The sequence below is a fragment of the Alosa pseudoharengus genome, unplaced genomic scaffold (assembly GCF_046254945.1).
Source record: "Alosa pseudoharengus isolate Yale_2024_CS ecotype anadromous, Long Island Sound unplaced genomic scaffold, YU_APseudo_1.1 YU_APseudo_1.1_scf_7, whole genome shotgun sequence".
NCBI lineage: Eukaryota > Metazoa > Chordata > Actinopteri > Clupeiformes > Clupeidae > Alosa > Alosa pseudoharengus.
Window position 1 is genome coordinate 12,413,849 of NW_027468859.1, and position 27,989 is coordinate 12,441,837.

The 27,989-nt window shown below is 42.7% G+C and overlaps 2 protein-coding genes across 2 annotated transcripts; one reads left to right on the forward strand and one right to left on the reverse strand.

Moving 5' to 3' along the window:
* Nucleotides 1-1,106: 1,106 nt before the first annotated feature.
* Nucleotides 1,107-8,994, reverse strand: hsp90ab1 (heat shock protein 90, alpha (cytosolic), class B member 1). Its single transcript, XM_076272568.1, has 12 exons — nucleotides 8,866-8,994; nucleotides 7,264-7,407; nucleotides 6,957-7,163; nucleotides 6,561-6,720; nucleotides 6,161-6,294; nucleotides 5,464-5,775; nucleotides 5,017-5,182; nucleotides 4,660-4,850; nucleotides 3,719-3,866; nucleotides 3,015-3,283; nucleotides 2,116-2,449; nucleotides 1,107-1,755 (listed from the first exon to the last, which is right to left on the reverse strand). Exons 2-12 carry the CDS (start codon nucleotides 7,405-7,407, stop codon nucleotides 1,640-1,642), a joined length of 2,181 nt encoding a protein of 726 aa, XP_076128683.1. The 5' UTR covers nucleotides 8,866-8,994; the 3' UTR covers nucleotides 1,107-1,639.
* A 1,258-nt stretch (nucleotides 8,995-10,252) lies between these two features.
* rbm25b (RNA binding motif protein 25b) lies at nucleotides 10,253-27,961 on the forward strand. The gene is made up of 18 exons (XM_076273248.1): nucleotides 10,253-10,347; nucleotides 11,785-11,910; nucleotides 12,432-12,481; nucleotides 13,250-13,420; nucleotides 13,639-13,696; nucleotides 14,559-14,719; nucleotides 15,710-15,895; nucleotides 16,245-16,328; nucleotides 20,416-20,726; nucleotides 21,310-21,430; nucleotides 21,616-21,705; nucleotides 22,152-22,225; nucleotides 23,625-23,775; nucleotides 24,834-25,338; nucleotides 25,548-25,840; nucleotides 26,749-26,847; nucleotides 27,042-27,089; nucleotides 27,328-27,961. The coding sequence occupies exons 2-18, from the start codon at nucleotides 11,805-11,807 to the stop codon at nucleotides 27,418-27,420; spliced, it is 2,601 nt and encodes an 866-aa protein (XP_076129363.1). The 5' UTR covers nucleotides 10,253-10,347; nucleotides 11,785-11,804; the 3' UTR covers nucleotides 27,421-27,961.
* The last annotated feature ends 28 nt before the right edge of the window (nucleotides 27,962-27,989 follow it).

Here is a 27,989-nt window from a genome sequence, read left to right on the forward strand (position 1 = left end):
GTGTAAAGTTTCCAGTCAGTGATGGTGTGGGGTGCCATGTCATCTGCTGGTGTTGGTCCACTGTGTTTTCTGAGGTCCAGGGTCAACGCAGCCGTCTACCAGGAAGTTTTAGAGCACTTCATGCTTGCTGCTGACCAACTTTATGGAGATGCAGATTTCATTTTCCAACAGGACTTGGCACCTGCACACAGTGCCAAAGCTACCAGTACCTGGTTTAAGGACCATGGTATCCCTGTTCTTAATTGGCCAGCAAACTCGCTTGACCCTTTCTAGCGTATTGTGAAGAGGAAGGTGCGATATGCCAGGCCCAACAATGCAGAAGAGCTGAAGGCCACCATCAGAGCAACCTGGGCTCTCATAACACCTGAGCAGTGCCAGACTGATCGACTCCATGCCACACCGCATTGCTGCAGTAATTCAGGCAGGAGCCCTAAGTATTGAGTGCTGTACATGCTCATGCTTTTCATGTTCATACTTTTCAGTTGGCCATTTCTAAAAATCCTTTTTTGTATTGGTCTTAATATTCTAATTTTGAGATACTGAATTTGGGACTGTTATAATCTAAATTAAAAAATGTAACATTTGAAATGTCACTGTGTAATGAATACAATATACATGTTTCACTTTTGAATGGAATTACTGACAAATCAACTTTGATATTCTAATTACATGACCAGCACTTGTATAATTGGGATGGGCAAGACTTACAGTAGAATTGCTACCCCATTTCAGTTGTGACTGACATCCAGGTTCATTGTAAATATTTCATATTAAGAAACATGAGTAAAGCTGGTCTTGCTTCATTTGTTCACATGCTTCATCAAGTCCACTGCCATTGAAATGAATAAAAAGGTTACAGGAACACTACACCCTTTTTTAACAAATATATTTTACATGTAGCCTATATGGTTTTATATTGTAAATTAAAATGTTGTTTCAATATTAGTCATAGGTGAACATCCAATATGCAGGAGCACATGCATTTGTCAAACCATTAATATTACAATGACCCAAATTTGTTCTCAAATCACTACATTTCATCCCTTCCCCCTTATTTTTGAAGTCTGCAAATTGAACAAATGCAAGGATGGGACAAGGCAGGCACATTTCATTTCCAGTATAACTTTTTAATTTCTGCAAAAATCAAAATGTCAGACTGATACAGACAGGTCTGGACTTGGGCAGAGGAACCTGCAGCCCACCCTCCATGCAGCGTGCACATCACACATGAGCAGTAGAGCCAGCCTTTCTCTCCCCCAAACACCCCCCTCTGCTTTACAGTCAAATGGAATGTTCCAAAATCCCCTGCCATTATGACAGTGCCCTAAACTTCAAAAACTCAGTGCAACAGGGTACTTAAATTTGGGAGGCCCGGGTGACACACCTTCTCATACAACAATCATAGCCACACTCTACTGGCATCCCTCACAATAAAACTAAAGCTCAGGAACGAGCCATGTTGATTCACTGTACAGCGTAAATGGACAATTTTTTAAAGTGTTTTTTTTCCTTTAACCATTGTAAGGACATCGACCAGGCTCTCCACACGAGGGACGAAAATGACCAATAAGATACAGTTGGAAGAAAATGTGAGGTTAATCAAAGATGGAGCTCGTTTTGGGTAGGTTGGGTGGAGGGTTTAGTCAACCTCCTCCATGCGACTGGCATCGTCGTCACCCTCAAGGGGTGGGATCTCGTCTGTGGTGGGGGCTGCGGAGGCTGGCTCTTCTGTGGCAACGTCGTCATCATCAATACCTGTGTGGAGAAAGAACAACGTCAGGTCCTGTGAGGTAGCGTTTCCCCATCAGTTAAACAAGTACATCTGCACACACAGGCAAATTTACATTACTCAACGTGCTTTACAGATGTCTGAAGCCAAGTATCAACAAACACTCAAACAAATCCTAATTGCTCATGACATTTTCTGTTCCTGCACAAGGTCATCACATGCCCTCAACCAGACTGACTAGAGCAACGGTCATGTGATAAACCCAACAGAGTCTTGTGACCAAGCTGCTTTCAAATATACAGGTTTCACCTTCACCTCTTCATCTACAAAACTAAACATAGCCATAATTGATAGTTTATGGGAGGTGGTCAATAAGGGCTGCGTACCCAGGCCGAGCTTGATCATCCTGTAGATGCGGTTGGAGTGCGTCTGGGGGTCATCCAGGGTGAAGCCTGAGGACAGAAGTGAGGTCTCGAAGAGGAGGATGACCAGGTCCTTCACCGCCTTGTCGTTCTTATCAGCCTCGGCCTTCTGCCTGAGCGTCTCGACGATGGGGTGGTCGGGGTTGATCTCCAGGTGCTTCTTGGCGGCCATGTAGCCCATGGTGGAGTTGTCCCTCAGAGCCTGGGCCTTCATGATCCTCTCCATGTTGGCCGTCCAGCCGTACGTGCTGGTGACGATACAGCAGGGCGAGGACACCAGGCGGTTGGAAACTGTAACCTAGGAGACAAAAAGGGGAAGGTTGTTGCTAGGGATCCAACCTCACATGGGAAACTGGGAGATCCAACCACACCAATACATCCCCTTGGAACCAGGGTTGGAATATCTGCTTTACATCAATGTTTGAAAAACTCAAGCTGTTACGTCATGCAGGAATACGGTTAGGTTTAAAATTACACAACTTCTAACACCACTCAACAAGCAAAAAAAATCCAAGCAACTGATTTTCGAACAAGAGATGTGTTAGGTCAAACACAAGCAGCAGAGTTAAGTCACACATCATCGTCACCATGACTACAACAAAACTGGAGATCTTCATTCTGATGCCAAGTATTAACACTGTCCAAGGTGCAAGGGAAAACAAACTAAACACAAATAAACCTAGCATTTGAACTCACCAAAAGAATAGGTCTAAAATCAATTATGGAACCTGTTCATGGTCGGAGAGGAAACAGTCATATATCGGTGCGACACACAAATAGTTTTCAAACGGTCTGACTTCCATACCCACTGAGTCTTCAATAATCAATCACATTTTCACAGTAAGTTATAGAATATTAGTCACCTTCTCCACTTTCTTGTCTAGGATGTCCTTCATGAGTTTGCAGAGGTTCTCAAACCTGGCCTTGTCCTCCTCCATTTTCTTCTTCTCCTCCTCATCCTCTGGCAGCTCCAGGCCCTCCTTGGTGACTGACACCAGGGTCTTGCCATCAAACTCCTTCAGCTGCTGGACGCAATACTCGTCGATGGGCTCGGTCATGTAGATCACCTCAAAGCCACGCTTGCGTACGCGCTCCACAAAGGCAGAGTTGGCAACCTGATCCTTGCTCTCACCTAAACAGAAGGCAAGAGAGGTTACGGTAAAGGTGAAAATCTCAGCTGCTTACAGATATTTGAATTGACTTGAATTTCCCCTGGGGATCAATAAAGTATCAATCTATCTATCTGATAAGATGTAGATAACCTAATTTATTTGTCAATATAAAGTTGGGTCCTCACACTCAAATTAGCCACTCTAGGAGCAGGTTTTGCAGGAGGGAAAAGAAGCGAAACGTTTATGGGTTGCTTTAACCTAAAGCCATCAGGAAGTGTAATCCGCTTTTAAGTTGTGAGGAGGGATGCTGAAGCCCAGTCACGGTGGAGAGCAGATGGAATTCTCTACCAAAGTAAATGATTCCCAGTACAGCACTCAACAGCTGGAGGGAGAGGGTCTTTGGCGGGATCTCTAAATTTCAAGATGACTGGGAATTCCCCAGAAGGAGTTCTTACCAGTGATGTAGTAGATGGATTTCTGGTTCTCCTTCATGCGGGTCACGTACTCCGACAGGGAGGTAGTCTCGTCGCCTGACTGGGAGCTGTGGTACCGCAGCAGCTCAGAGAGCCTCTTGCGATTCTGAGAGTCCTCATGGATACCAAGCTGCAAATGCAAAAAGACAATACATCATGAAAAAGCCCATGGGGGGTGGGTTAATGCAATAGCACCTAGGTATAATTTGTAGCAGACACATCTTCAGAGTTGGACATCCAAGCCAAACTCATTTACTGTCAGGCCAATGCACCGTGCCAACACAGAGCCTCTGGTCTCAAGAAAAACTAGTCAGTAACTACACTGAAATTATGCTGTCCACTACATGAACCATGTACAAACTTGAGTACAGTATTATTTGCAAATATAGCTTTGGGTTCTAAAATAAATTTCCCCCAGTGCAGCCAACGTATGTAATGGAGCACCTCACTTGCACACAAGGGATACAGCAGAGGACAGCTCTGGTTACAGAGAAAGAGGGGAGGGAGAACTCTACACAAGCACAGCGCCATTATGTCTAGCATCAATCAGTCCATGATGGAGAGTTACAGAAAAGGGTGTGGCTGAGCAAGATGGGAAAGGCCATCAGGAAGTGTAATCCGCTTTTAAGTTGTGAGGAGGGATGCTGAAGCCCAGTCACGGTGGAGAGCAGATGGAATTCTCTACCAAAGTAAATGATTCCCAGTACAGCACTCAACAGCTGGAGGGAGAGGGTCTTTGGCGTGATGTTTAATGGTCTTCAACATGCAGTACTGTGGACTATGTATTGTATAAACTGAAATTACGTCAAGTGATGGCATTAGGACTAGGACGTTGGGATTGGCTGATAAATCTACGCCAAGAACAAAAACATAAATCAATGGGAAATTTGGAAAGTGACAAGAAACTAGAATGAATGAATTACCTTCATGTTCTTGGAGAACTGCTCGTAGAACTTCTTGTAGTTCTCCTTGTCCTCAGCCATTTCGGTGAAGAGCTCAAGGCACTTCTTGACCAGGTTCTTGCGGATGACCTTGAGAATCTTGCTCTGCTGAAGCATCTCTCTGGAGATGTTCAGGGGCAGGTCCTCAGAGTCCACCACACCACGGATGAAGTCTGGAGGGAGAGGGGGTTTAGAGATTAACCACACATTCATACAATAAAAAAACCCCCATGAACAATCAGCTTTCAAATGTAAAAATCAATACAATTTCAGCTTTTTCAAGAACAGTAAAAAAGATTTAGACAGCCTTATGTTCATCCAATCCTGCAGTAAACTTACTCAGGTACTCTGGGATGAGTTCCTCGCAGTTGTCCATGATGAAGACCCTGCGGACGTACAGCTTGATGTTATTCTTCTTCTTCTTGTTCTCAAAAAGGTCAAAGGGTGCACGGCGGGGGATGAAGAGCAGGGCGCGGAACTCCAGCTGACCCTCCACAGAGAAGTGCTGTAGAGCAGACCCAAGACACCATCAAACAAACTGCACTAACAATCTGATGCCACATGCAAACACCCATGTTCGTGAAGCGCTGACTTTAAACTGATGCACAAAGATGTCTGAAGAGCACTGTTCTGTCTAATGTTATTCCAGTGCCACTAATTTTTCCGAAATTATTGTGATCAGAATATTTACTATGACCCAAGTCGTTGGTATTGTCAAATCTGAAATGGGCATTAAAAGTCTTTCCCAGAGTGAAAAGTAAGGCGTGCGAATATAAGGAGTGTTACCTTCACAGCCAAATGATCTTCCCAGTCGTTAGTCAAGCTCTTGTAGAACTCGCCGTACTCCTCGGTGGTGATGTCATCTGGGTTACGGGTCCAGAGGGGCTTGGTCTTGTTCAGCTCCTCCTGGTCGATGTACTTCTCCTTGATCTTCTTCTTCTTCTTCTTCTTGTCCTTGTCCTTATCATCCTCATCCTCGTCCGAACCCACATCCTCGATCTTGGGCTTGTCCTCAGCTTCCTCTTTCTCCTCCTCTTTGTCGGCCTTCTCCTCCTCTGCTTCGTCGTCGCTGATCTCCTTGTCACGCTCCTTCTCAACCTGCAAGTGAAATTATGTTTAATGTCAATTACTCCCTAAAATTGAGCAAAATAACCAATATAGCCAAAGAGCTTCTACAATTATCAAAAGTAACGAGTTGCAGAAATGTCTCTTAGCAACATTCAGGACTCGCCACTTTAAAGTCCTATCAAGTGGTGTCAGCTGCTTTTAAGTTGTGAGGAGGGATGCTGAAGCCCAGTCACGGTGGAGAGCAGATGGAATTCTCTACCAAAGTAAATGATTCCCAGTACAGCACTCAACAGCTGGAGGGAGAGGGTCTTTGGTGTGATCGCCACTGGCCTTCAACATGGCTGCTAGGACTATGTATTATAGAAGCTGGCAATCTCATCAAGTTCTGGATTTTTTTTTGTCATCTGCTACTTACAAAGAGGGTGATTGGGTAGCCGATGAACTGAGAGTGCTTCTTGACAATCTCCTTCACCCTCTTCTCCTCAATGTACTCAGTCTGGTCATCCTTCAGGTGAAGAATGATCTTGGTGCCACGGCCCATGGGCTCACCTGTTTCAACATAGTCCAATACCATAGACAATTACTATGTGTGGTTTCAAAAGTCGTGTATAAACAAGTTAACTCAGCACTCTACTTGACTACATCAGAAGCCAACTGCTTTCCATTCAGCTAGTGTTTCTTTTACAGTTAGGAGACAAACATTGCATCTGGACCATGTTAAACAATAAAGGCTATTAAAATACTATGGTAGTACCAGTGACATAGCCCATTCCATGGTCACACATTTATATTCATCTCGAAGTGTTAGCACTCACCGGGATCAACCTTGACTGTGAAGGAGCCACCAGCAGAGGACTCCCAGACATACTGCTCATCATCATTGTGTTTGGTGATGACAGTCACCTTCTCTGCCACCAGGTAGGCGGAGTAGAAACCTACACCGAACTGCCCAATCATAGAGATATCTGCACCAGCCTGGGAGAACAAAGGAATGGGTTAGAGGGAGTCTTGCCAACAATGAAAGCCAGTCCTAAAGTACATGTTCTGTAGAAAGCTTTGACTGGAACAGTGAGACATTGATCATAGCCCTCTTGATCAACTTTCATATGTTGAGTCAGCACTAACAGAAAGACCTCAACTAGAAACTCAGATTGACGCTGTATGGCCACCTTCACTTAGGGTAAAAGACACTCAAGTGCTTTGGATTATACCTGCAGAGCCTCCATGAAGGCCTTTGTTCCCGACTTGGCAATAGTACCCAGGTTGTTAATTAGATCAGCTTTGGTCATGCCAATTCCAGTGTCAATAAGGGTAAGGGTGCGTTCATGTTTGTTGGGGATGACTTCAATCTTCAGGTCCTTCCCACTGTCCAGTTTGGTGGGCTCTGTCAAACTTTCATATCTGATTTTGTCAAGAGCCTGGAAAAATAAAAAAAATGGAGATATGAGACATTTGCTGAACAGTACAGCTTAACTAAGTCAAACACATTCTATCAACATTGTGACTAAGAATACTTACATCAGAGGCATTGGAGATGAGCTCCCTGAGGAAGATCTCCTTGTTGGAGTAGAAAGTGTTGATAATCAGGGACATCAGCTGAGCGATCTCTGCCTGAAAGGCAAAGGTCTCAGCCTCCTCCTCTTGGCGCATTTCTTCAGGCATCTAAGGTTTTGATAGGGAAGAACAAAGTCATTAAAATGCTTTCAAAAAAACCACTTACTGACAACAGATTACACCAATAAATTACTAAATCCACATATTATCTAAAACTGGAAAAAATATTTGAACCAACTTTACAGCATGTTAAATTTAATGTCTCAGACTTCCCATTCATTGGGCCATATCAACAGCTTTAGGACAACTAGTATTTCAGGACCCTTCCATACATGCGCTCACTGAATATGCTACGAGTGAGAACTATGATGCGCGTTCATTTGTTCAAGTTTGCTGAGTAACGTTAGATATAAAGGTCATTGTATATTTAAACTAAAAAAGGCACGGCGTGCTTGATGCTTATGTAGAAGTGAACTTTCGATTTCATTCATCACCCACGCTCGTCTTTCATTTCCTTGTTAACCTACAGCCGGATGTTACCGTCCCGGAGAACAACATGGCGACATCCACAGAGCACACAATGGGAGCCGCACGTGTCCGACGACGCGGTAGCTAGTTAACATTAGTTTACTGGCTAAATTGAACGGACCATTTAGTCAGTCTGTGATGGAGATACTTTTATGATTTTATTATCATAAATCTGACATCACTGACGACCAGTTAACGTTAGTTTGCTATAAGGGCCAATCCATATTACCGGCACGGGCAACCAAAATGGATGCGATCCACACAGAGCAAAATGAAACCGCTTGGCACATTCACCTAAGCACGGTTAACGTGAATGTCAGGAGTTATGAACCAAACCAAGTCAACGCCATTAGTTCCCCACCACAAATAAATTCAAAGTGTGTAGTTTACATCTGACCAATGCAGAGCATTTGACAATTTCAACATTACACCACTGACTAGGCTAAATTCAACTCCCATTTTTTATTTTTTTTTACAAACGATGGCGACTATGCTAGCTAGCTGGATAGCATAACGACACTGCCAGGGAAGCACAATTAACGTGACTCTTAGGCAAACACAGGGGGGAAATAGTATAAGGTTAAATATGTTATTCGCGGTAAAATACTTCACATTGATGTTACGTTTCTTATTCAAAGGTCAAGGTAGACAACTCACATTAACGTACAACACGATGTCATGAGGTAACGTTAACAGTTAACGTTGGTGTCAAACAAACGCAAGCCATCGCACCTGCTCACAATGGGTTATCCGACTCTGTCAATTTCTAACGATATCCATGCACTCAGATGTCCCTTCAAATATTATTTAAAACAAGATAGATAGGACCAACACCCAGTAATCCATTGTGATCAAATGGATCACTGAAGAAATTGGCTAACATTAGATTATTGGAGGTTTACGTTAGAACGACCCACCCTGTGGACGCACAAGTTAACGTTAACGTTAGCCAGCCGTGAGGTAATGTATGCCGGTTGAGTTCAAACTACATAGCAAAAAATAAAGATGACACCCATTCTGTATAGTTCTTGAACATACCTTGGTTAATTTTGTTGACAATTCTTGAATAAATGCGACCAATTCTATATGTCCCCCTCCGCACTCTGACGCAGGGAAATAGAAAGGGAAGTCGTTTTAAAAGACCAATGTCTATATAGCCTCAGTGTTTGAAAGTGCGGGCGTATTCATCCGCGGCTCTTAAGCATCCCCTTTGCGACACAGACAGAAAGTACTGCAGCAGTTGCATCAAGGGCTGCATTCATAGAATAAGATCATATTGCACTCTCAAACAAAAACAAATAAACGTACTACACTAACTATTTTGCGTTTATAACTAAACTATGTTATATCAACTGTTTTCATTATATGTACTTCCTTAATTAAGGGTAGTCTCAAATGACTTTTGTGCAGTTATGACTCACATTTGAACATATGATAAATGGACGCTATAAGCTTGACAATGGAAATGTATTTGTCAAATTATCTCAAATATTGTGATTGCTTATTGCATCTCTAAACTGAACTAATGTATGAACGTTACAATATGTACATGTCAAGCGTTTGATTAGGGAAAGAGTGATCTTTTCATCGAGTATTTTCGAAAACTTTTATTTTATGTGTATACACGTGGAACCATAACGCATTGTGTAAACAATTAAAACGAGGAAAACGATTTAGAATCATCACTAACTTCATTTAGGAAAGGAACTTTTTCATCTCTCGGAAGATTATCATCCAGTTAGAGCGGGTGTGCTTTGATTTTTTCCAGCACTTTCCATCGAAACCCCGCCCATGGCTGTGACGCCACATGTCTGTCAAATGCCGTTTTCGCGGCAACAGATGCTTCGCCGGTAAAAGTTACAGCATGAACTCCGCGCGAACGTTGATTGGCATGGTAACTCTTTAACATTAACTTTTTGAGAACGGCATGCCTCAAGGTCGTTCAAATAAACAACGATCACGCACTTTGAAGAACTAACATGTGCCAAAGAAGTGCATCATTTGCGGGGACATGCAAAGGAGTCACGAAATTTGTACATTTTAGCTACATTTGCAGTATTGGACACTAGAAAGAGAAGTAAACGTGTTGATAGTTGATAACTGTTCTGGCGCGTTCTGTTAATGTTAAGGTTACATAATAGTGGGATGTATGGAAACATACGAACTTTCAAGTGAAATTATTAGCAATTAAAAAAAAAAAAACTCTTTATGCTCACTCTTTAAATTCTGCCCAAATAGAACGACCGCTGTCACATCTCTATTCACACTTTTTCTCCCAAAATTGCTGTCAGCCCTTTAAATTAAAATGATTTGCGTCAAGTACAGAACGACTTTAATGTGTGGTTGAATCAGCAAAAGGGGTTGAGCCCGTCTGGTTGAATGCAAAGTCATTTTATTGTAACTTTCCCACATTGCATTGCGCTAGTCACGTGACAAATGTCCTGCTAGAGTCAAGCTGGCAATATCCGGTAACGCAATTTCGTAATAACTGTGACAAAAATATATTTTCATCTGGTCTGGGTGAGTTTTCATTTCTGCTATGTTTTTGTTATTGTTTAAGATGTTGGTGTGTAATCACCGAGTAACTGCTTACATAGCTAACCCAGGTTTACTACACAAACAATATGTCTCATAGCTAACGTTAGCTATCAGGTGGGAGCTAGTTGTAGCACTAGAGCTAACAGAGAACAACCAGGAAACGTCAGAGCTAATAAGCCCATTAGCTATGCTAGCTACTTTTGGAGTAGTCCAGATGAAATAACTTTACTTCTTCTGTTGTTCTAAAACAGATTTTGCTGTTCTAATGTAGAACATCACTCGTCAGGTGGTTAATTTTCATACATTAATTGTCTAGATAACTAGTTACACCCTGTTAAATAACCCATGTAGCATGCTGGCTAATTCGGCATTGATAGCTAGCTAGTTTAGCAAAGCATGTGTCCTTAGGGCTTCGGTAACTACCTAGCGATAGCTAGTTAATGGGTCATGTGAGCCCACGCAAAGTGTCCTGCGGGTGGTCGCATAAGTTGCACTGCGCAAACCTAATGTCGTTTTCAGATGTGAGCGCAATTTATATGATATGCAGATATATTAAGAAGTTAACAGATAGAGTGAAGATTGACTATCGGAATCCATGCGTAACCTTTGTGTGCAAAAGTCTGACCTGAGCTATTAACTTAAATGCTAGTTTTAAAACCGAAGAAGTCATCAGAAACGTGCGTTAACGTTACTCACTGTGTATTAGCAACATGTATTTAGAAAACCTAGATTTGGTCACAGTTACGTTGGGGTTTAATTATTTTTTTCCAATATTTAATGATTAACAAATAAATGTTGACATTGGATCACACATCGTTTAGGCCACAACCTTCCACACAGCGAAATAAATATGACTATTATACTGAGCTTTGTTATTGTTTAGCCTCTTGTATGATGTCGGTGGAACTGTGCCGTAAGCTTAAGATAATTGTGTAAAATAAGCATGTATTAAATACATGCTTATTTACAAACACTGTTTTTAAACACTGTTGTCCTAATAGTATACAAACATGACCATGTAGGCTACTCTTTGACATAAATGTCAGGTAACTGGTATTTGTTTACCTTGTAAGTACGTCTGACAGGTCTTAAAGGTTAACACACATTTTCTTCAGATCTAAATAGCTTCATTTTATGATTATCATTTAGACTTAGCTCTGCAGAGATGTTTGTCTTGCTTTCATCTGTTGATACAAGGCTGTGAGGATATTCAATAAAGCAATCAGTCAGATTTGATTTATATAGCGCCTTTCATACAAGAGTAAGACAAGTCATAAATGCAAAAGTGTACTAGCAACAGGAGAACAATAAGTGAGAATTGGGGGCATGGTTTTGATGTGGGGATGAAGAAGAGAAGAGTATTTCAATGTTTGTGTGTTGACTTGTTGGCTTATGTGCTGTCTTATATTTGTCTGTCAGGTGTGGACCTTCCTTCCAACATGTCCTTCCCCCCACACCTCAATCGGCCCCAAATCGGCATTCCCCCTCTGCCCCCTGGCATTCCACCGCCACAGTTTGCAGGGTTCCCTCCAGCTGGGCCCCCTGGTAAGGCATGATTTAGAGAGGTTTTGCACCTTTGTGAGTCTTTCTATTGTCCAGCACCCACTATCACACCTTTCACACATGGAGGCCTTTTGCATACAGTAAAACAAATGGTTTGTCAAGTTTCAATTACAAGCAGTAAGTTGCCGTCTAGTTTAAGTAAACAGAATGTTTCAATGAATGGGTGTTTTTATTTTCCCATAAATGAAGACAATTGCTATAGTATAGACTATTGCCATTCCAGTGTGATACCACAGTATTTTATGTGTAGAGTTCTCTGTTCCATGCATGATGCATTGCATTTGGTCAATGTGTCTACCTCTAATTTCAGACCTTAGTGTTCTGCAGCTCCTGCCTCTGTTCCTTTGCCTTTAAACTTGTAACTCTCCCCTTTTCTCCTTTCTTACATTTTAAAGAATCATATTGCCTTGCCGTCAACCTGCAGATAAGGTTAAATAAGGTAGATAAGGTTTGACACTTGAACGATGATGGTTTTCACCTTCTGCCATGATCTTGTTTTGCAGTGACCCCAATGATACCGGTGCACATGGGCATCATGACACAAACCCCTACAGTAAGTTTCCTGCCATTGAAGAGAGTGGCTTATTTTGGGGGATTCCCAGTGATAATTCAAAGTAGATAGTGGAGCTGATATGATTTATGAATTCCACAAGCGTAATCAGCAGTGAAATTAAACTTAAGTTGGTGCATTTAACTCCAAGTCATGTTGGAAGTGCAGCAAACACATCTTTCTAGTAAACAAAGGTGCGGCAGTTTACTCAATTCCAAAGAACACGTTCCTGGGTTTTTGGTGATTCAGACGTCAATGGGATTCTTTCCAGACAGACCTGCAGAGCAAATTTAAATTTGCTAACATGTTTGTCTAGGTTCACCCAGGCTTGGTTTACCGTGTAACAAGGCATGGTTTGCAATGTATGCTAGAACTTGAACAGTGGAAAAGAAAACTGTGCTGAGTCATGCAATGTTCCAGGGATGCTAGCACTCTACCCATACCCACACTACATACTTGTATGGAAGGACTAGAAGAGAACAACATACAGTAATAATCAGCCTTGAAAAGATTCACTACAGTAAAACCCTACAGTCCTAAACAAAATTAATGTTTTGATAACTGCTAGTTGTAATTCTTGTAATTCTTGGGCATGTTCAAGAGCACCATTTTGGCTGTTTTTCACGCCAGGAGAATCATTACTGCCCAGTGCCCGTGGACTTAATATTGAGTGTTTATGTTTATGTTGCCGTCTATATGTCTGTGTGAAGCACTTTGAGTGACCATTGCTCTAGAATGTGCTGTACAAATAAATACTTACTTACTAAACAGGTGCTGGTGCCCACCTCGGTTTCTGTGGTCAGTAAGCCTCCTGTTCCCAAGAAGGACCTGCCCTTGCCGCGCCCAAAAGAGCCAGAGGAGATGGGCGGCCCCACCACCACTGTGTTTGTGGGAAACATCTCGGAGAGGGCTTCCGATATGCTCATCCGACAGCTCCTCTCAGTGAGTCACTCAATCAGTGCTTTTAGTCCTTTTAAATAAATGCAGACATGGTGGAGCAGTAGTAACGTCAAATGAATTATGTCATTGCTAAATAGACACTGTGTGCCATACAATATATAACTTTTCACCGTAAGCATCAAGTACATGTAAAAAGATTTGACATCTGGGAAGATCAAGTGCATGTAAGGTCTCACCCTTTTCCCTCTCCACCCCTCCAGAAATGTGGCCTGGTCCTCAGCTGGAAACGGGTACAAGGAGCCTCTGGGAAACTTCAAGGTAAGAACAGCAAACCAGAGACCTCTGTCAGTTTCCATTGATGAGAAGTATATCGGATTTAAAGGCTGCCGTTCTTCATTCCCACTGCTCCTTGTATCATAGCAACCATCACAGAAGGTGCAGAAGAATTGCAGGGAGTGTTGAATTACAGAATACAGCATGCGGTTCAAATCCTTAAATTCACAGACGTGTCTTGGCTTTATTTTTTAGGGAAAAACATCACTTAAAATGTCACAAAAACATATTTAGAAAAGATCTCTGGGTCTGTGATCTGTGGGTTCAGACATTACGCACAAGAAAAACAAACATTTCATCCTCTTGTATGAATGGAACGATAAGATTAATATGGCTGGTGTCTAAGTACAGGGGGTTTATATGTTACAACAGCGATGGAAGTTATGTTTTAACCCAGTCATGTTGCAGTGTTAAACCAGTCTGGCCTTGGGTCCTTAATTTCCCATTGTCATTAAGTTGTGACCACATTTGAGTGGATTATTACATCCTTAAAATTACTGTAAAATATAAATATAAACACAGGGCCCACTTTTATCCCTGTTTTAATACCACATTAGCTTAAGTCTGACAAATGTAAATGCTCTTTTTACCACAGTATTGAGTTATTTGCTTCACCTTTTGTCCAACTTTCATTCATACTTCATGTTACATTACATCAAACTAGCATGTTTTAAGTCTAAAAACAATGACATACATGTTACACTCCCACACGCAAAAAGCTGCAAATAAAATGGCTGATTTCAATCACATGCTAACCGCAAACCACAATAAAATACATTTGCAGCAGTGTAATAATAACTACAGCAATTATCACAATTGTTGACTTTTCTACTTTTGGCTGTTTCAGCTTTTGGCTTCTGTGAGTATAAGGAGCCGGAGTCCACACTCCGGGCCCTACGACTCCTGCATGACCTGCAGATTGGAGACAAGAAGTTGCTGGTAAAGGTGGACGCCAAGACCAAAGCTCAGCTGGACGAGTTTAAGGCCAAGAAGAAGAGCACCAATGGGGTGAGTAGCGTAGATTGACTGAAACCAGCATCTTGGACCTTCTGAAAATCTAAAAAGTCAAAACATGAAAATGCTATGTATAACAGAATCAAGTGGAGACGAATGGTTGTTAAATACTCCCAGACATGACTAAAGGTGCTGAGTTGGCTATATGGACTGAATTCACTGCAAAAATGGCCCTCCACATATGAGAGATTATGACATCCGAGCATACTTGTACTTAAAACAAGCAAATTTGGCCGCAGTGCATCAAGCACATTTGTCTTAATAAGACATCTTTAAATAAGACCGGCTGCCCATTAGATTAAGTCAAAATGATCTTACTGAGAAAGCGTTAGGTAAGTCTCTTTATATTAAAAGCAATACCAACTAGAAGGACCACTTAACCAATAAAAAAGAAACGCACGGACCACCTTATCTAAAAAAAAAAAGATCAGACCTACTACAACAGTATATTAGCCTACACAAGGCCTACTCACTGAACCAACTTGCTTATTGTCTAGACCTACTTCAACAGTATATTAGCCTACACAAGGCCTACTCACTGAACCACCTTGCTTATTGTCTTTGCACTTTGCTTACTGTATTGTGTCAGAGGAGTCCTATTTAAACTGGCATATCTTACATAGACAGTGTTGCAGAACTGTTTGGATTTAGCCTACATACAAGTTGGTTCAATATTGCAAACAACTCATCTATATTATATTTTACCACGTCTGCTCGCGGACCACTTGGGATATCTTGCAGACCACCAGTGGTCCCCGGACCACACTTTGAGAAACACTGAACTAGATGTTTGATCTTAATATAAGATTAATAACACGTGGTTAGATAAGCAGTTTTTGCAGTGTTCACCTTTTGGCTCTCACTGGCTACAATCAAGCTATGGATTTGTAAATTTGAGCTCTATAGCTCTGCAAACTAGTTGTAATGAAGTGTCTAGTTGTAGGTATCGTAAAATAGTATGAATGAAATGAATGATACCTGCAGACGGCTAAGACTGGCGACACAGGAGACGATGAAGAGGAGGTACTGGACGAGGAAACCAAGCGAAGGGATCAGATCGTCAAGGTAGCCATTGATGGCCTCATTCGGGAGTACGCCAAAGACCTCAATGCCCCGTCACAAGATGAAGAGTCTCTTCGGCGCAAGAAAAAGAAAGAGAAGAAGGAAGAAGTAAGTGACCATCGTTACTTAGAGGCCATCATGTCATGTCTCAGTTTTTTAGATTATATGTGTAGGATAACAAGCAGAAAGCCGTGACGTTTAGGTGTTTTTCTATGCTCTTGATTGTGTGTCCAGCAAGTCCAATGTTTAGTTTGTTAGTCCATTTTGTGGTTTTCAAGCGGTCAGTCAAACTGATTCCATTTTTACTATCTGGCTGATTGTGTCCTATAGAGGCAAATAGATGTGTATTTAATGACAATCTGTATGGGACTGCACTGTATGTGACTAAATTGAAAGTAGATACTGATGTGGTAGCCAAATGACTGTAAATTAATGCTGGCATTCTGTCTATCATCAGGAGGACATCAATACCATTGACATCGAGGAAGATAAGAGAGACCTGATTTCCAGGGAGATCAACAAATTCCGCGACACACACAAGGTAACCGTCTCTACCAGCCATTCTGTGCTGCATTTTAAAAGTCGTTGTGCACTACATTAGATTATCAGCATAAGCAAAATAGCCCCAAACTGACTACCATATTATCTTGGACTAGACTACAAAAGTGCATTCACATTAGTGCTTGCCTTGAAGATGCTGTTCCACAACCTTTACGAGATTAAATTAAACGAAATCGAGGTTAAATCTGCCATTTAGTTGTAGTGATTGGACAGAAGAAGCAAAAAAAGATTTATTAGAACTCAATAGAAATGGAATCAGCATCATCTAGTTATAGAAGACACCCAAAACCATACACACACTCACACATCCACACGCACATGCATACAGACAGAAAAAACAGCCAAAAAAGAAAATGCATGGACGTAAATGTAACCTTCCCTGGAAGCTAATCTATTGATTGAACCCCACCATTATGATAGAGATCATATGGTGACTAAAGCAAGATGAATCTCAGAGCTTTGGAAAAAGTTGCAAGGATAGGATGTAAGTATGAGCTTCCTTTTCTTCTCTACATTGACTGGGCGTCCCCTCCTTGAGGACTTGCTCGGGGGCAACTGAGCCAGCCCTCCAGGCCATCTTTATCATTGGGGTAGAGTGGGAGAACCACTCTCAGCTTTCATTCTAGAATGTTCTTAGTTCTAAGAACAGGCGAACTGAACATCCGTGGGGCAGAGTGTGAAAACTACTCCCAGTTTAAAGATCCTCAGAAGGTTTTCCAATCTGTAGAACCTTCAGACGTGCCCATACATTCAAGATGGCACCTGCTGTTAAGACCTGCTTAAGGTCTAAGGGAGCTTCCAGGATGCTTGTACTTACTCATCATCCTTGGTTCCTGTTGCCGGGGGGAAAGTCTGTGAACCTGGGCGAGTCCTCCACTGTGTTGACGATGTTGATGTAAAAGTGGTGTATATTGATGACACTAAGAGAGACATGGTAACCCAACAATGATTTGGGCCAAAAGGTCCGCATTAAAAAGCAGGGGGCGCCCCCCACCCACAGCACGTTGAAGACCTGAAGACTAGCCAGGTGAGAGACAGCCTGTGTGTGTGTGTGTGTGTGTGTGTGTGTGTGTTGGTACACTTTCACCCTCTCCAACTTACCTCTCTCAATCTCATTTGACCCACGTATACATGCTTACCTGCGTATGCATTTACATATACATGGATGCATAGCTGTGTCCATATTTTCATACTCGCTCCTCTCCGTCTCTCTGTTTGCACTTGCAGTCTAATCATCTCCATCTTCTTTTACCGGAAGTGATGAGATTGATTTCACTTGAGTGTCCATCATCAAATACTTATAGGCAGGCTGTGGCACTCCCAAGACGTTTAGCAATGACATTTCCGCAGAGGAGACGATGTTTTTTGCCACAGGTTTCACAATGAGAGGAATTAAATTGTGGGTCCCATTTAAATGCACATTTTCTCAGGTCCTTATAATGAATGTAGCCACAGGGGATGGGACTGCTCCCCTTTTCAAATGGTAAACTGCAGTAAAACCCTGTTTCAAAATGTAATGATAATATAGCTCTCGGAGGGCTGCGGCAGAAAAAGGTTATTAGTTTGTTTGTGATGCCAGAGGAGGTGATCCATTACATCTTTATGGTTCCCATATGGGAATAAAGCAATCAGCAAAACTGCTTGTGTTGGATGAGGCTGATGGCAAAGCTGAGGCTCTTTATTATAGGAAAGGCTGCAGTACCTGCCAGAACTTTACAGATCATAAAATGAAATGTAGATGTATGGAACATTAATATTCAGAGAACTATAATTTTTAGACAAATTTGGCATCATGTTTACACTCTGTCACATGTTTACACAATGTGACATGGCAAGGTGACGTTAAGAATGTCCATGACACTAGGATGTTCCCCCTCAGTCCTAACAATCCGTACCTCCTTGAGCTACAATACAATACATTAGAATGTTACTAGAGCTGTTTGTAAACCTAGAGATCGGCAGTAAACATGGCCATCAAAATAAGCCTGAACAGTGGATGCAGCAAAGTTAAGTTACGAATGATCGTTACCTCCGCTAACTCAGGTTCTGTTTTCGGTGCAGATTGTCTGTTTGTCTGTTAGCAGGAGTATGCAAAAAGTACCAACCCAGTTTTCATGAAACGTAGTGGAACGGTGTAGCATGGCTCAACGAATAGCCCAAAAATTAAACCTGTTTAATTTTGGACTGAGTCTGAATCACGGGATGGATCCACAAATTTTATTTCAATTTCGCTTACATTACGAGATGTTGCAGTTGGCCTTGGTGGAGGTCTCCCGGGAGCCTTTCTTGTTTATTGCAATTTTTGCAACAAAAAGAACCAGCAAAGCCACTTATCTTATGGTTGTTTATTCTAGCCAATACAGGTAGCTTGGAAGGGGCTGATTTGAGATCAGATGTAACACTAAGGTTACTTTTAATTCTACATCTGTGGTATGTTTGTACCATAAACATTATAGAAAATTGGAGTGGTCGTGTCAAAATTCCTTATCTTTTTACTCTTAGACAGTCCATTGTCAACCAGAGAGGTAAGTCTTAAAATAAAGATCCTTCTAGCACAGAAACAAATTAACCAGCAGTCACTTTAGCCAATGTCTAGTTTAAGTACAGCTGCATACACACATCATTTCCTCAAAATCTTTTCTGTATCCGCGTACGTTTTCTCTACTTTCTCTTTTCGTCCTGTTTCTTTCTGTCACCCCAACTTCTTCCAGCTGTATCACTCCCAAAGTAATGCACTTCTCATGTTTGGGCACAAAAAGGACATTTCTGCAAGAAAAACTGTGAAGCATTTGTCTTCAGTTGCAAAGGCATTTTCACAAGCATTGGCAATTTGTCAAGGAAGCGTTTGTACTCCCACACTTTTTAAAGCCAGATTAGGTCCCAGTCACAGTGTTAAAATCACATGGTTCTGACCGTGTCCAGAGGGACTTCAGTATGGGCCTTTGAGACTGCGAGATTGTGCCTAACAATGAGAGTGGTACAGGCTGAAAGACCATACACTCATTCTTTACTGAGAAACTCAGTCGCTTGGACAGAACGCAGAAGACAACAGTGGGGTAAGACAGTCTCTACCATTTCATTTATTGCTGTCCCTTTCTTCTCATACCCTCCCCATGGTCTCCCAAAATAATGAATTGTGCTGTTATTGCATTGCCGGTTTTGTAATGTTTGAAATGAACTGATGATATGCCATAATCTTTAGGTTTGATTTTAGGATGTCTGACTTTTTTTGCTTTTCCTTTGAACATCAAAAAAAGCAGCACCAAAGCATCACATCACTTTCAAAAAGCTCCATATTTATTATTCTCTGTGAACCGTTTGACCTGCTTTTCCTCCCAGGCCTAACTCGTAGGCTTGTAGGGCTACAGCGAGGCACAGAAAGCCGTAGTTCAACATCTGTAAGTCACCAACTAGTTTCACACGGATTGACGCTCTTGCTACTGTAATGACAGGTTTTTTCCCTTGTTTCTTTTTTTTTTTAGTTCTTTTTTTTCCTATTTTGACTTTGTGGAAAAAATGAAGTTATCTTTGAAATTGCAGCGTCTTTACCAGAAGTTTGAATGCTTGACCTGTTTGATATATGGATCATAGGTCATGGAAGTGGTTTCCAGAATATTAGTTGAAGCCAATGTGTAGAATTCCATTGGAGACAGTGCATGGAAAATGTAGATCTTGTATGTTGAAATGTAGAGTTTGATCAAGCATACAAATCTGATTTATGCACCAAATAAACAAAAAATACAGTATCAGACATTAGTTTCAGTTTAGTATTTCTCTTAAGTCAGTGTTGCGGCAGGAGTTGAGTAGACTTTGTGCACAGTAAACATGTGCTACCGTACATCTGAGTTGAATATATTCTGCACTGAAGATAATTTCCTGTAGAAGCTCATTTTGTGTAGGCTTGTAGTCTTAAACTGATGATAAATCTCCCCCATCATGTAGAAACCCCAAGTCTGGAAACCGCTTCCCTCCCCTGCATCCCTGTGATTTTGCACCATTGTCTTGTGCACCCCCTTCACTGCCCTCTTCCGAGAGCCCTTGCTAAGCCCTGGTCCCTCTCTCCGCAGAAACTCGAGGAGGAGAAAGGCAAGCGGGAGAAGGAGCGGCAGGAGCTGGAGCGCGATCGGAGGGAACGGGAGAAGGAGCGGGAGCGGGAACGCGAGCGCTGGGAGCGCGAGAAGGAGAGAGAGCGCGAGCGGGAGAGGGAGAGGGAGACTGCGAGAGAGCGCGAGAGAGACCGGGAGAGAGAGAGGGAGCGCGACAGAGACAAAGAGCGCGACCGCGACAGAGACCGTGATCGGGAGCGAGAACGTGAGCGGGAACGCGACTGGGACAAGGAGAGGAGCCGTGACCGGAGCCTCGACCGCAGTCATTCCAGGTGGGTGTGTCATTTTTGCATGAATTCAGGATCAAAAACGGCAGTCTACTGATCAGGGCCCGTATTCACAAAGCATTTTATATTACCACTAGGAGTACAGACCTACTCTTAGTAAGGAAAAATGACAACTCTTAAACTAAGAGTGAGTCTTTGTTGCTATGGTTGACGTCATTACTCATGCACGAGCTTGATTGAAGTGACCACCTTGATTGGCTGATGAATTTAACGCGGGAATGATGCCAAAAACCTCCCCTATGACGGTGACCGGTCTTTGCTGGTGAGAATGTGTGCGCTACACAAGTACCGCCTTAAAATTCTTTGTGAATACGGGCCCAGAAGCTATATCAGAATACCAAAGCCTATGAGCAGGGCATTAGAAGGTACGGGGTTCTTACGGAGCCTATGAGCAGGGCATTAGAGGGTGCGGGGTGTTTACGGAGCCTATGAGCAGGGCATTAGAGGGTGCGGGGTGCTTACGGAGCCTATGAGCAGGGCATTAGAAGGTGCGGGGTGTTTACGGAGCCTCGCAGCTTTGCCATTGGGAGGTCTCATGTTTTGTTATGTTTTTGTTTTGCTCTTCCAGAGAACAGAGCCGCGACCGCGACCGGGAGAAGAAGCGAGACCCCAAGGAGGATGAAGAAGAGGCGTACGAGCGCCGCAAGCTGGAGAGGAAGCTCAGGGAGAAGGAGGCCGCCTATCAGGAGGTACCCAGCCAAAGATGAACTCACTCAATCACTTGCACACACGCACATACAAAACAGTACTTAACAGTCACACATATACACATGCATTCAGACACACGCGTACACACACAGATTGATTGAGTGCTCTGTGAGTGCCTTTTCCTGGTATGACCTGTCTGACCTGTCTAACCCCTTTGTCCTGACAGCGGCTGAAGAACTGGGAGATCAGGGAGCGGAAGAAGGCCCGCGATCACGCCAAGGAGGTGGAGAGGGAGGAGGAACGCCGCAGGGAAATGGTGAGTCGGTCCGGCCAATCACAGCTTGGAGTTTGCTTGAAACAGGAAACTGTGCTGTTCGTAAACCACGTGCAGTATGGATGTGTAAAGAATTTCAATAAGACACCTCCATAAGATTCTGTGAAACGAAACCATGGTGCAGACTGAGCACATGGCTCATCATACGCAGTTGTTAATGCTGTATCATGATGATTTTGGTCACAATAACAAAATCACATCTTTAATACAATACCATGTCTAAATATTGCGATACCAATACTGAAGCGATACCACGGCAAATTCCTGAAATATCAATAATAGAAGTAAAACAAAAAGACAACACAATAAAGAAATCTTTTTTTTTTAAATAATGATCGATATCTTTCTTTCTAGTATTAGTGTATTGTGCAACGCTAAAAGATGCAGGTCTTCATGGTTTCCTCACCTGAACTGAATGTGCGTTACAGGCTAAAGAAGGCAAGCGGTTGAAGGAATTCCTAGAGGACTATGATGATGAGCGAGATGACCCCAAGTACTTCAGGTAAGCCGACACAGAGTTGTCTCTTTCCCAGACAAAAAAACATCACGCTACAAGCCTTACAAGCCTTGTACAAGCCTTGTACACATCATGATTCATCATGAAGGCTTTTATCAGGCATCAGTCAAATTAAGTTGAACTGATATTGTATTGATTGATTCATGTGGTAATAAACTTAAAGGAAATTTGTGTTTGGTACATTATTTCTCTGTGGTAACAATGCTTTTTGGCAATAAATCTTATACCATTGGAAAGCCTGTTTAGTGGAGCCCCATTTGTAAGGAACATGCATTAAATGGGATGAGCAGCAGTGGTGAGTATGTGGGTTGCGCCCATGAAAAATTTGTCAAATCTTCTCTGCCATTGCCAAACAGGTTATTTTGCTGTTTCTATTGACACTTGTTTTTAAGCTTCTGGTATCCCCAGATGCTGCCAATCAGGTGCCTGATGGGTACCTGATTGGCAGCACCTGTGAGCATGGGCCCTACTACTGTAAGTACAGCTACAGTCAGTAAGTGTCTACTCCAAGAATCGGCATGCCGCGTTTGACTGATCTGGATAGGGCCCGAGAGAAAGAATGGCAGGTTCCAGCTGCCTTGTCATTTGTTGATAATTGATATCTCCTTTTTGATATAAAAAACTTTTTTTTAAAGGAAATCATAAAGGCAGCAAAGACTAGGCTAGAGGAAACCTCGGATTATCCGGTTCCCACTAGTACTGACCATTTATAAACTGCGAGTATAGCCGTGTCTACCACCGAGGTCATGTTGGTATTTCTTTCTTTAAGTTCTGTTCCGTTGACTCTCTTGTTCACTCGGCTACGGAGAGTCGGTGCCTCATGCAAGTATGTGGAGGGTGTGCTGCAATAGATGTGACATCTTTCCCTGATTGCAAAATGGTTATTGGGTTGGAGCAGAGTGTTGGTTGGGGTGAAGGTGAAGGACAAGTGTATTAGTCAGGCGAAAAGCAACGTGTTCTCTCTTTAGCGTGTTGGACCTTGACTATGTGTGCTCAGAATATAATTCAGATTTTGAGACACTGCCTGGTTGGAAAAATAAATGAAAACAAATGAATAGATGAGTTGAGTTTTTACTGCTGTGATACTACAGAGAGAATGTGTGAGGCACAAATCTTTCATTACCACTGTTTTTTTTTTTACAGCATGACTGGAAGCCATTTGGCTTCAGAAAGAGTCTGTTTTTACCACTAGGGTGCATTGTAGATAGTGTTATTGAGTTGCTGACCACTAGGGGCAGCGCATCACCAAAGCCTCAGCCTCAGCACCTCTTTGTAGCTTGGTGTTGTATCCTGTCTTACCCTCCGGGGGCAGTACACTGCAGCAGTGTGGTGCTCCAGAACAAACCGTCCTTAAAAACAGTGCAATTCCGCTTGTGACCTACAGGGGCAGTGCGCTGCAGAAGCGTCTGCGTGACCGCGAGAAGGAGGTGGAATTGGACGAGCGAGACAGGAAAAGGGAGAAGGAGGAGCTGGAGGAGATCCGACAGAGACTGCTGGCAGAGGGCCATCCAGACCCCGACGCCGAACTGCGCAGGGTGAGCCAACGAGTGAGCATGGCTGTGTTCGTGTGTGTGGGTACAAGATGGAGAGGGCATATTTTTTCACATGGATGGATGATAAAGCAGCAGCCTGTATAATTATCACAAGGTCTATGGGCTGCATGGCCTCATAACATGGCCCTGTTTCAGTCACTCATTCTCTGCAGTTTTATTCTGTGACACTCGTTTGATTGTCTGTGCATGAGTGCTGTCTTTGATTTTACTCAAATTATGGATGCATTACATGATTTCCGTCTTAAATTATTTCTGATCTTTGATTCTGCATCCGTGTCAGCCTGTGCTGGTCCGATAATGTGGCTCTCTCTTTGGTTGACTATTTCATGCTGTTCCTTTTCCTGCATTTACTCTCTCTGTTGTAGAGGTGATTAGTAGCTATTTAGTATTCAGTAATTTTTGTAAAATGTGCATGCTTATCAGTAAAAATGTTATTTTGAATGAAATTAATCAGTTTAAAATGAATGAATGAATGAATGAATGAAAGGATTAATGAATCATATTTATTTTGAATGATCTATATGTTTTCTCGTGTTAATGCCCCTGTCTGTGAGATTCTGTGTAATTAAGCGTTTGTCTCTCTGGGAATAAGTGTAGGAGCTGTATTCGTTGTAATGCCAGCGCTACACCGGTCCTGTTTCCTATGTCTCTTATGTTTGGATGTAAATGAAGAGTTTGGTTCCAAAATGCTATAAATCCATTTTTGAAAACATTAATAAGTCATGTTATTTAATTAAGCATTTCAGGTAATATAAAAAAAATGCAGTTATGTTGTTTTGATTTGAGTAAAGATAAATCAAATAAAAATACCCAATTACATTTCCACTGAAATTACTTCAAAGAACAAAATAAAAAACAATGATTTATGAAAATTCATTGAAATGGAGGATATAGTGTTTTGGAACCAAACTCTTCAAATGCAAGTACATGTAACACACAAGTCCGTTTTAGAAACGGTCATAGAATGTTTTATGTAGAGTATAGGGGTTTTTAATCATGTTTGTTGTGTGTTTTTGTTTGTGTTTATCATAACTCTTAAGATGGAGGAGGAGGCAGAGCGTCTGCGTCAGCCACCACCCAAACTTGAGGTTGAGGAGCCACCACGGGAACGGGAACGTGAACGCGAACGTGAACGCGAACGTGAACGCGAACGTGAACGAGACCGCGAACGGGAACGAGACCGGGAACGAGACCGGGAGCGAGATCGGGAACGGGAACGGGAACGAGATCGTCATGACCGCCACGAGCGCCACAGAGGAGGCGGGGACATCCCCATGCCCATGTCCGATGACGACGACGTGGAGGAAGGAGAGGAGCTGGACGACGAGGGTGGAGATGACCGCTCTGAGGCCAAGCCCTATCTGAAGCCCACGCTGCGGCCGATCACGGCGGCGCCGTCAGTGTCGTCAGCCAGCGGGGGTGCCACGCCCAACACGCCCGGCGACGAGTCACCCTGCGGCATCATCATCCCGCACGAGAACTCGCCACCCGAAGGCCCCCCTCAGGAGGAGCACCGGCCCAAGATTGGCCTCAGCCTCAAACTAGGTACCTCCACATCCTCACTTTTACACATCACCTGAAGGGGTTTTTATTGGAGGTCGACAACATATTTTCACAGAAATTGTCCTTGCTTTAAGCCCTGTATGAAGGTGTTCTTGTCTTCTCTCTCTACCCTATTACTTATAATTGAACTCCCTTGCCCTCTTCATCTTCCTCTCTCCCTCCTTTTCTTAATCTCCCTCTCCCTGTCTCAGGTGCCACTGGCAGCCCCAGTCAGCCCAACGTGGTCAAGCGCAAGAAGCTCCAGGACAGCGTCTTCAACCGCTTTGACGACGAGGAGGCCGACGAGGGCCCCAAGAAGAGGAAGCTGGTGCCGCTCGACTATGACGACGACAAAAGCCAGGGCCTGGACGGCCTAGGGCTGGGCGGCGGAAAGGGCGCCAACACCGAGGAGAAACGGAAGCACATCAAGAGCCTGATCGAGAAGATCCCCACGGGCAAGCCCGAGCTCTTCAACTACGAGCTCGACTGGTCCATCGTCGACACGGTGAGTTCTACTTTTTCTCTAAAGGTCCGTTCATGCCACCTGGGAATATCAGGGGCCGCACTCGTGATCATGTTGTTTTTCCCACTGCGAGTGTTCATGTGGTTTGCGTCGGATTGTGTGAAAAACATGGATGCCACAACAAAGGTTAAAACATACTTACTATTCTTAAATAAAAAACTGTATTTGCTTAAAGATATGTTGCAAGACGCTTGTGAAAGAAGGATGTGCAGCTTTCAAGTGACAAAAACGGCAAATTTCCAAGTTCACATTAAAATGGTTGGACATGAAAGTCCACAAGGACTGCAAATGAACTACAACATGATGACAAAAGTGACGAGCCCCCAACTGGGCAACTCGGTTAGCAAAATCTTCCCCCAGTTTCCCACCTCTTAGTCCCACATGAAGTGACGTGAAGGATGATGATTTCACTGGGAAAAATGTTTTTCCCATGCGCATGAACGCACCATAACTACTCTTAACCTAATAACCTAACATCTCAAACTATGATAATGTAAACTTTAGTAAGGTTTACTCAAGATCAAAGACCCTATAAAAAACCTTTTAAAGTACTAGGAAAATATATTTGTTTGCAGTTCTAAAACTAGGCGCCTTTACAGTCTGATCTGTTACAGCAATTAATAAGGAGGCATTGAGTCAGCCACAGTTGCTTTGTGGCGTGTTTTCACACTAGCAATGTTATTCATCACTCAGTACGGGGATCTTTGTGACCCAGAATTTCTTTGTTGATGAGTAATGTACAAGTCATTTTCTCAGACTGTTGCTGCACATTTCCTCCAAAATTAGCAAGAGGGTTATGGATTGCTATGGAGAAGATTAAATATTCTGAATATGTGCTTAGATATCTATTCAAGATTAGTAATTTAAAATGCATGCTATTTCTTCCTCAGTCTTTGATGGAGAGACGCATTCGGCCATGGATAAACAAGAAAATCATTGAGTACATTGGCGAGGAGGAGGCTACGCTTGTTGACTTTGTGTGCTCAAAGGTATGCAGCTGTGTTTGAAATGACACTTCAACCACAAATCAAACCGTCGCAGTAGATGAATCTGTTTATCATGTTTAAATGTTTATGTGTACAGGGCTAGACTGTTTTGTTTGGTCAAGTGTCTCTCGTGTGGACCCTTGAGTTGGTTTTCTTGTCCAGCTCCTTTTGACGGCCACCCATTCTGTTATTTACAGGTCATGGCTCACAGCACTCCACAAGGCATCCTGGATGATGTTGCCATGGTGGGTATTTCCAGATGAAAACCAATAGCGCATGCTGACATACACACATACATGCAGACGCTTATAATGTTCTATGTCCATTTTCCTTGTTTAAAATGTGGCCATTTACAAGAAAAAAATGTGGCCATGTTTGCCATTGTACCTTTTCTTTTTATTGTCTTCTAGTGTGTTACTAGTTTTTAGTTCTGTCCTCACAAATTTCTCAAATGTTCTGCTTCTCTTTGTTCAACCACCTCAGGTGCTCGATGAAGAAGCTGAGGTGTTCGTTGTGAAAATGTGGCGGTTATTGATCTACGAGACCGAGGCCAAGAAGATCGGGCTGGTGAAATAGACCCAAGCACTGAAGCTCATTGACTTCTGTCGGATCCCAAGCCAGAAATCCCTCGTCTTATTGTCATCTAAACGCAGAGAAAACAAAAATGTGAACAGTTCACCCTTAAAGGGAAGCTTGTGTTACCAACTCAACGGTGTTGTCTTTTGGTCCGTCTAATGAGGCTGCCACTGAGCAAACTCAACTGCTTCTACTACCCCCCCCCACCCCCATCCCACCCTAAAAATCAGTTTTCATAGAGGACCACCGTTTTGTATGTGCATTTGTTTAAGCTGTATAGATGACGTTTGTGAGATGCGGAGCAGGTTAACCTATGGACTGTTGTTCCACACAGTCATAGCTGCTCATTTGATTTTTTTTTTTTTTTTAAACACTGAAGACCAGGTGGTACATTTTATGATGTCCTTCTCTACGTTTGATTGACAGCCTTTGAAGTCATGCTGAAATGATCTTGATTTGCAAAAGCATATGAACATTGTTGTCCTTTTTTGTTTTTGTACCTACTAATGGAAAATGTTTTGAATAAAGAATTTTTTTAGAACCTTGTCCTCAAGACATTCTTCTTGGTA

What these genes read in the sequence shown, in the direction of transcription:
- hsp90ab1 (XM_076272568.1), bottom strand. Translation starts at nt 7,407, where the DNA reads ATGCCTGAAGAAATGCGCCAAGAGGAGGAGGCTGAGACCTTTGCCTTT. An exon ending in GCTACCCAATCACCCTCTTT is followed by an intron (nt 5,776 to 6,160) that starts GTAAGTAGCAGA and finishes TTTCACTTGCAG; the next exon opens with GTTGAGAAGGAGCGTGACAA. An exon ending in AGTTCTCCAAGAACATGAAG is followed by an intron (nt 3,867 to 4,659) that starts GTAATTCATTCA and finishes TTGCATTTGCAG; the next exon opens with CTTGGTATCCATGAGGACTC.
- rbm25b (XM_076273248.1), top strand. Translation starts at nt 11,805, where the DNA reads ATGTCCTTCCCCCCACACCTCAATCGGCCCCAAATCGGCATTCCCCCT. An exon ending in AGGAACGCCGCAGGGAAATG is followed by an intron (nt 21,706 to 22,151) that starts GTGAGTCGGTCC and finishes TGTGCGTTACAG; the next exon opens with GCTAAAGAAGGCAAGCGGTT. An exon ending in TTGACTTTGTGTGCTCAAAG is followed by an intron (nt 26,848 to 27,041) that starts GTATGCAGCTGT and finishes TGTTATTTACAG; the next exon opens with GTCATGGCTCACAGCACTCC.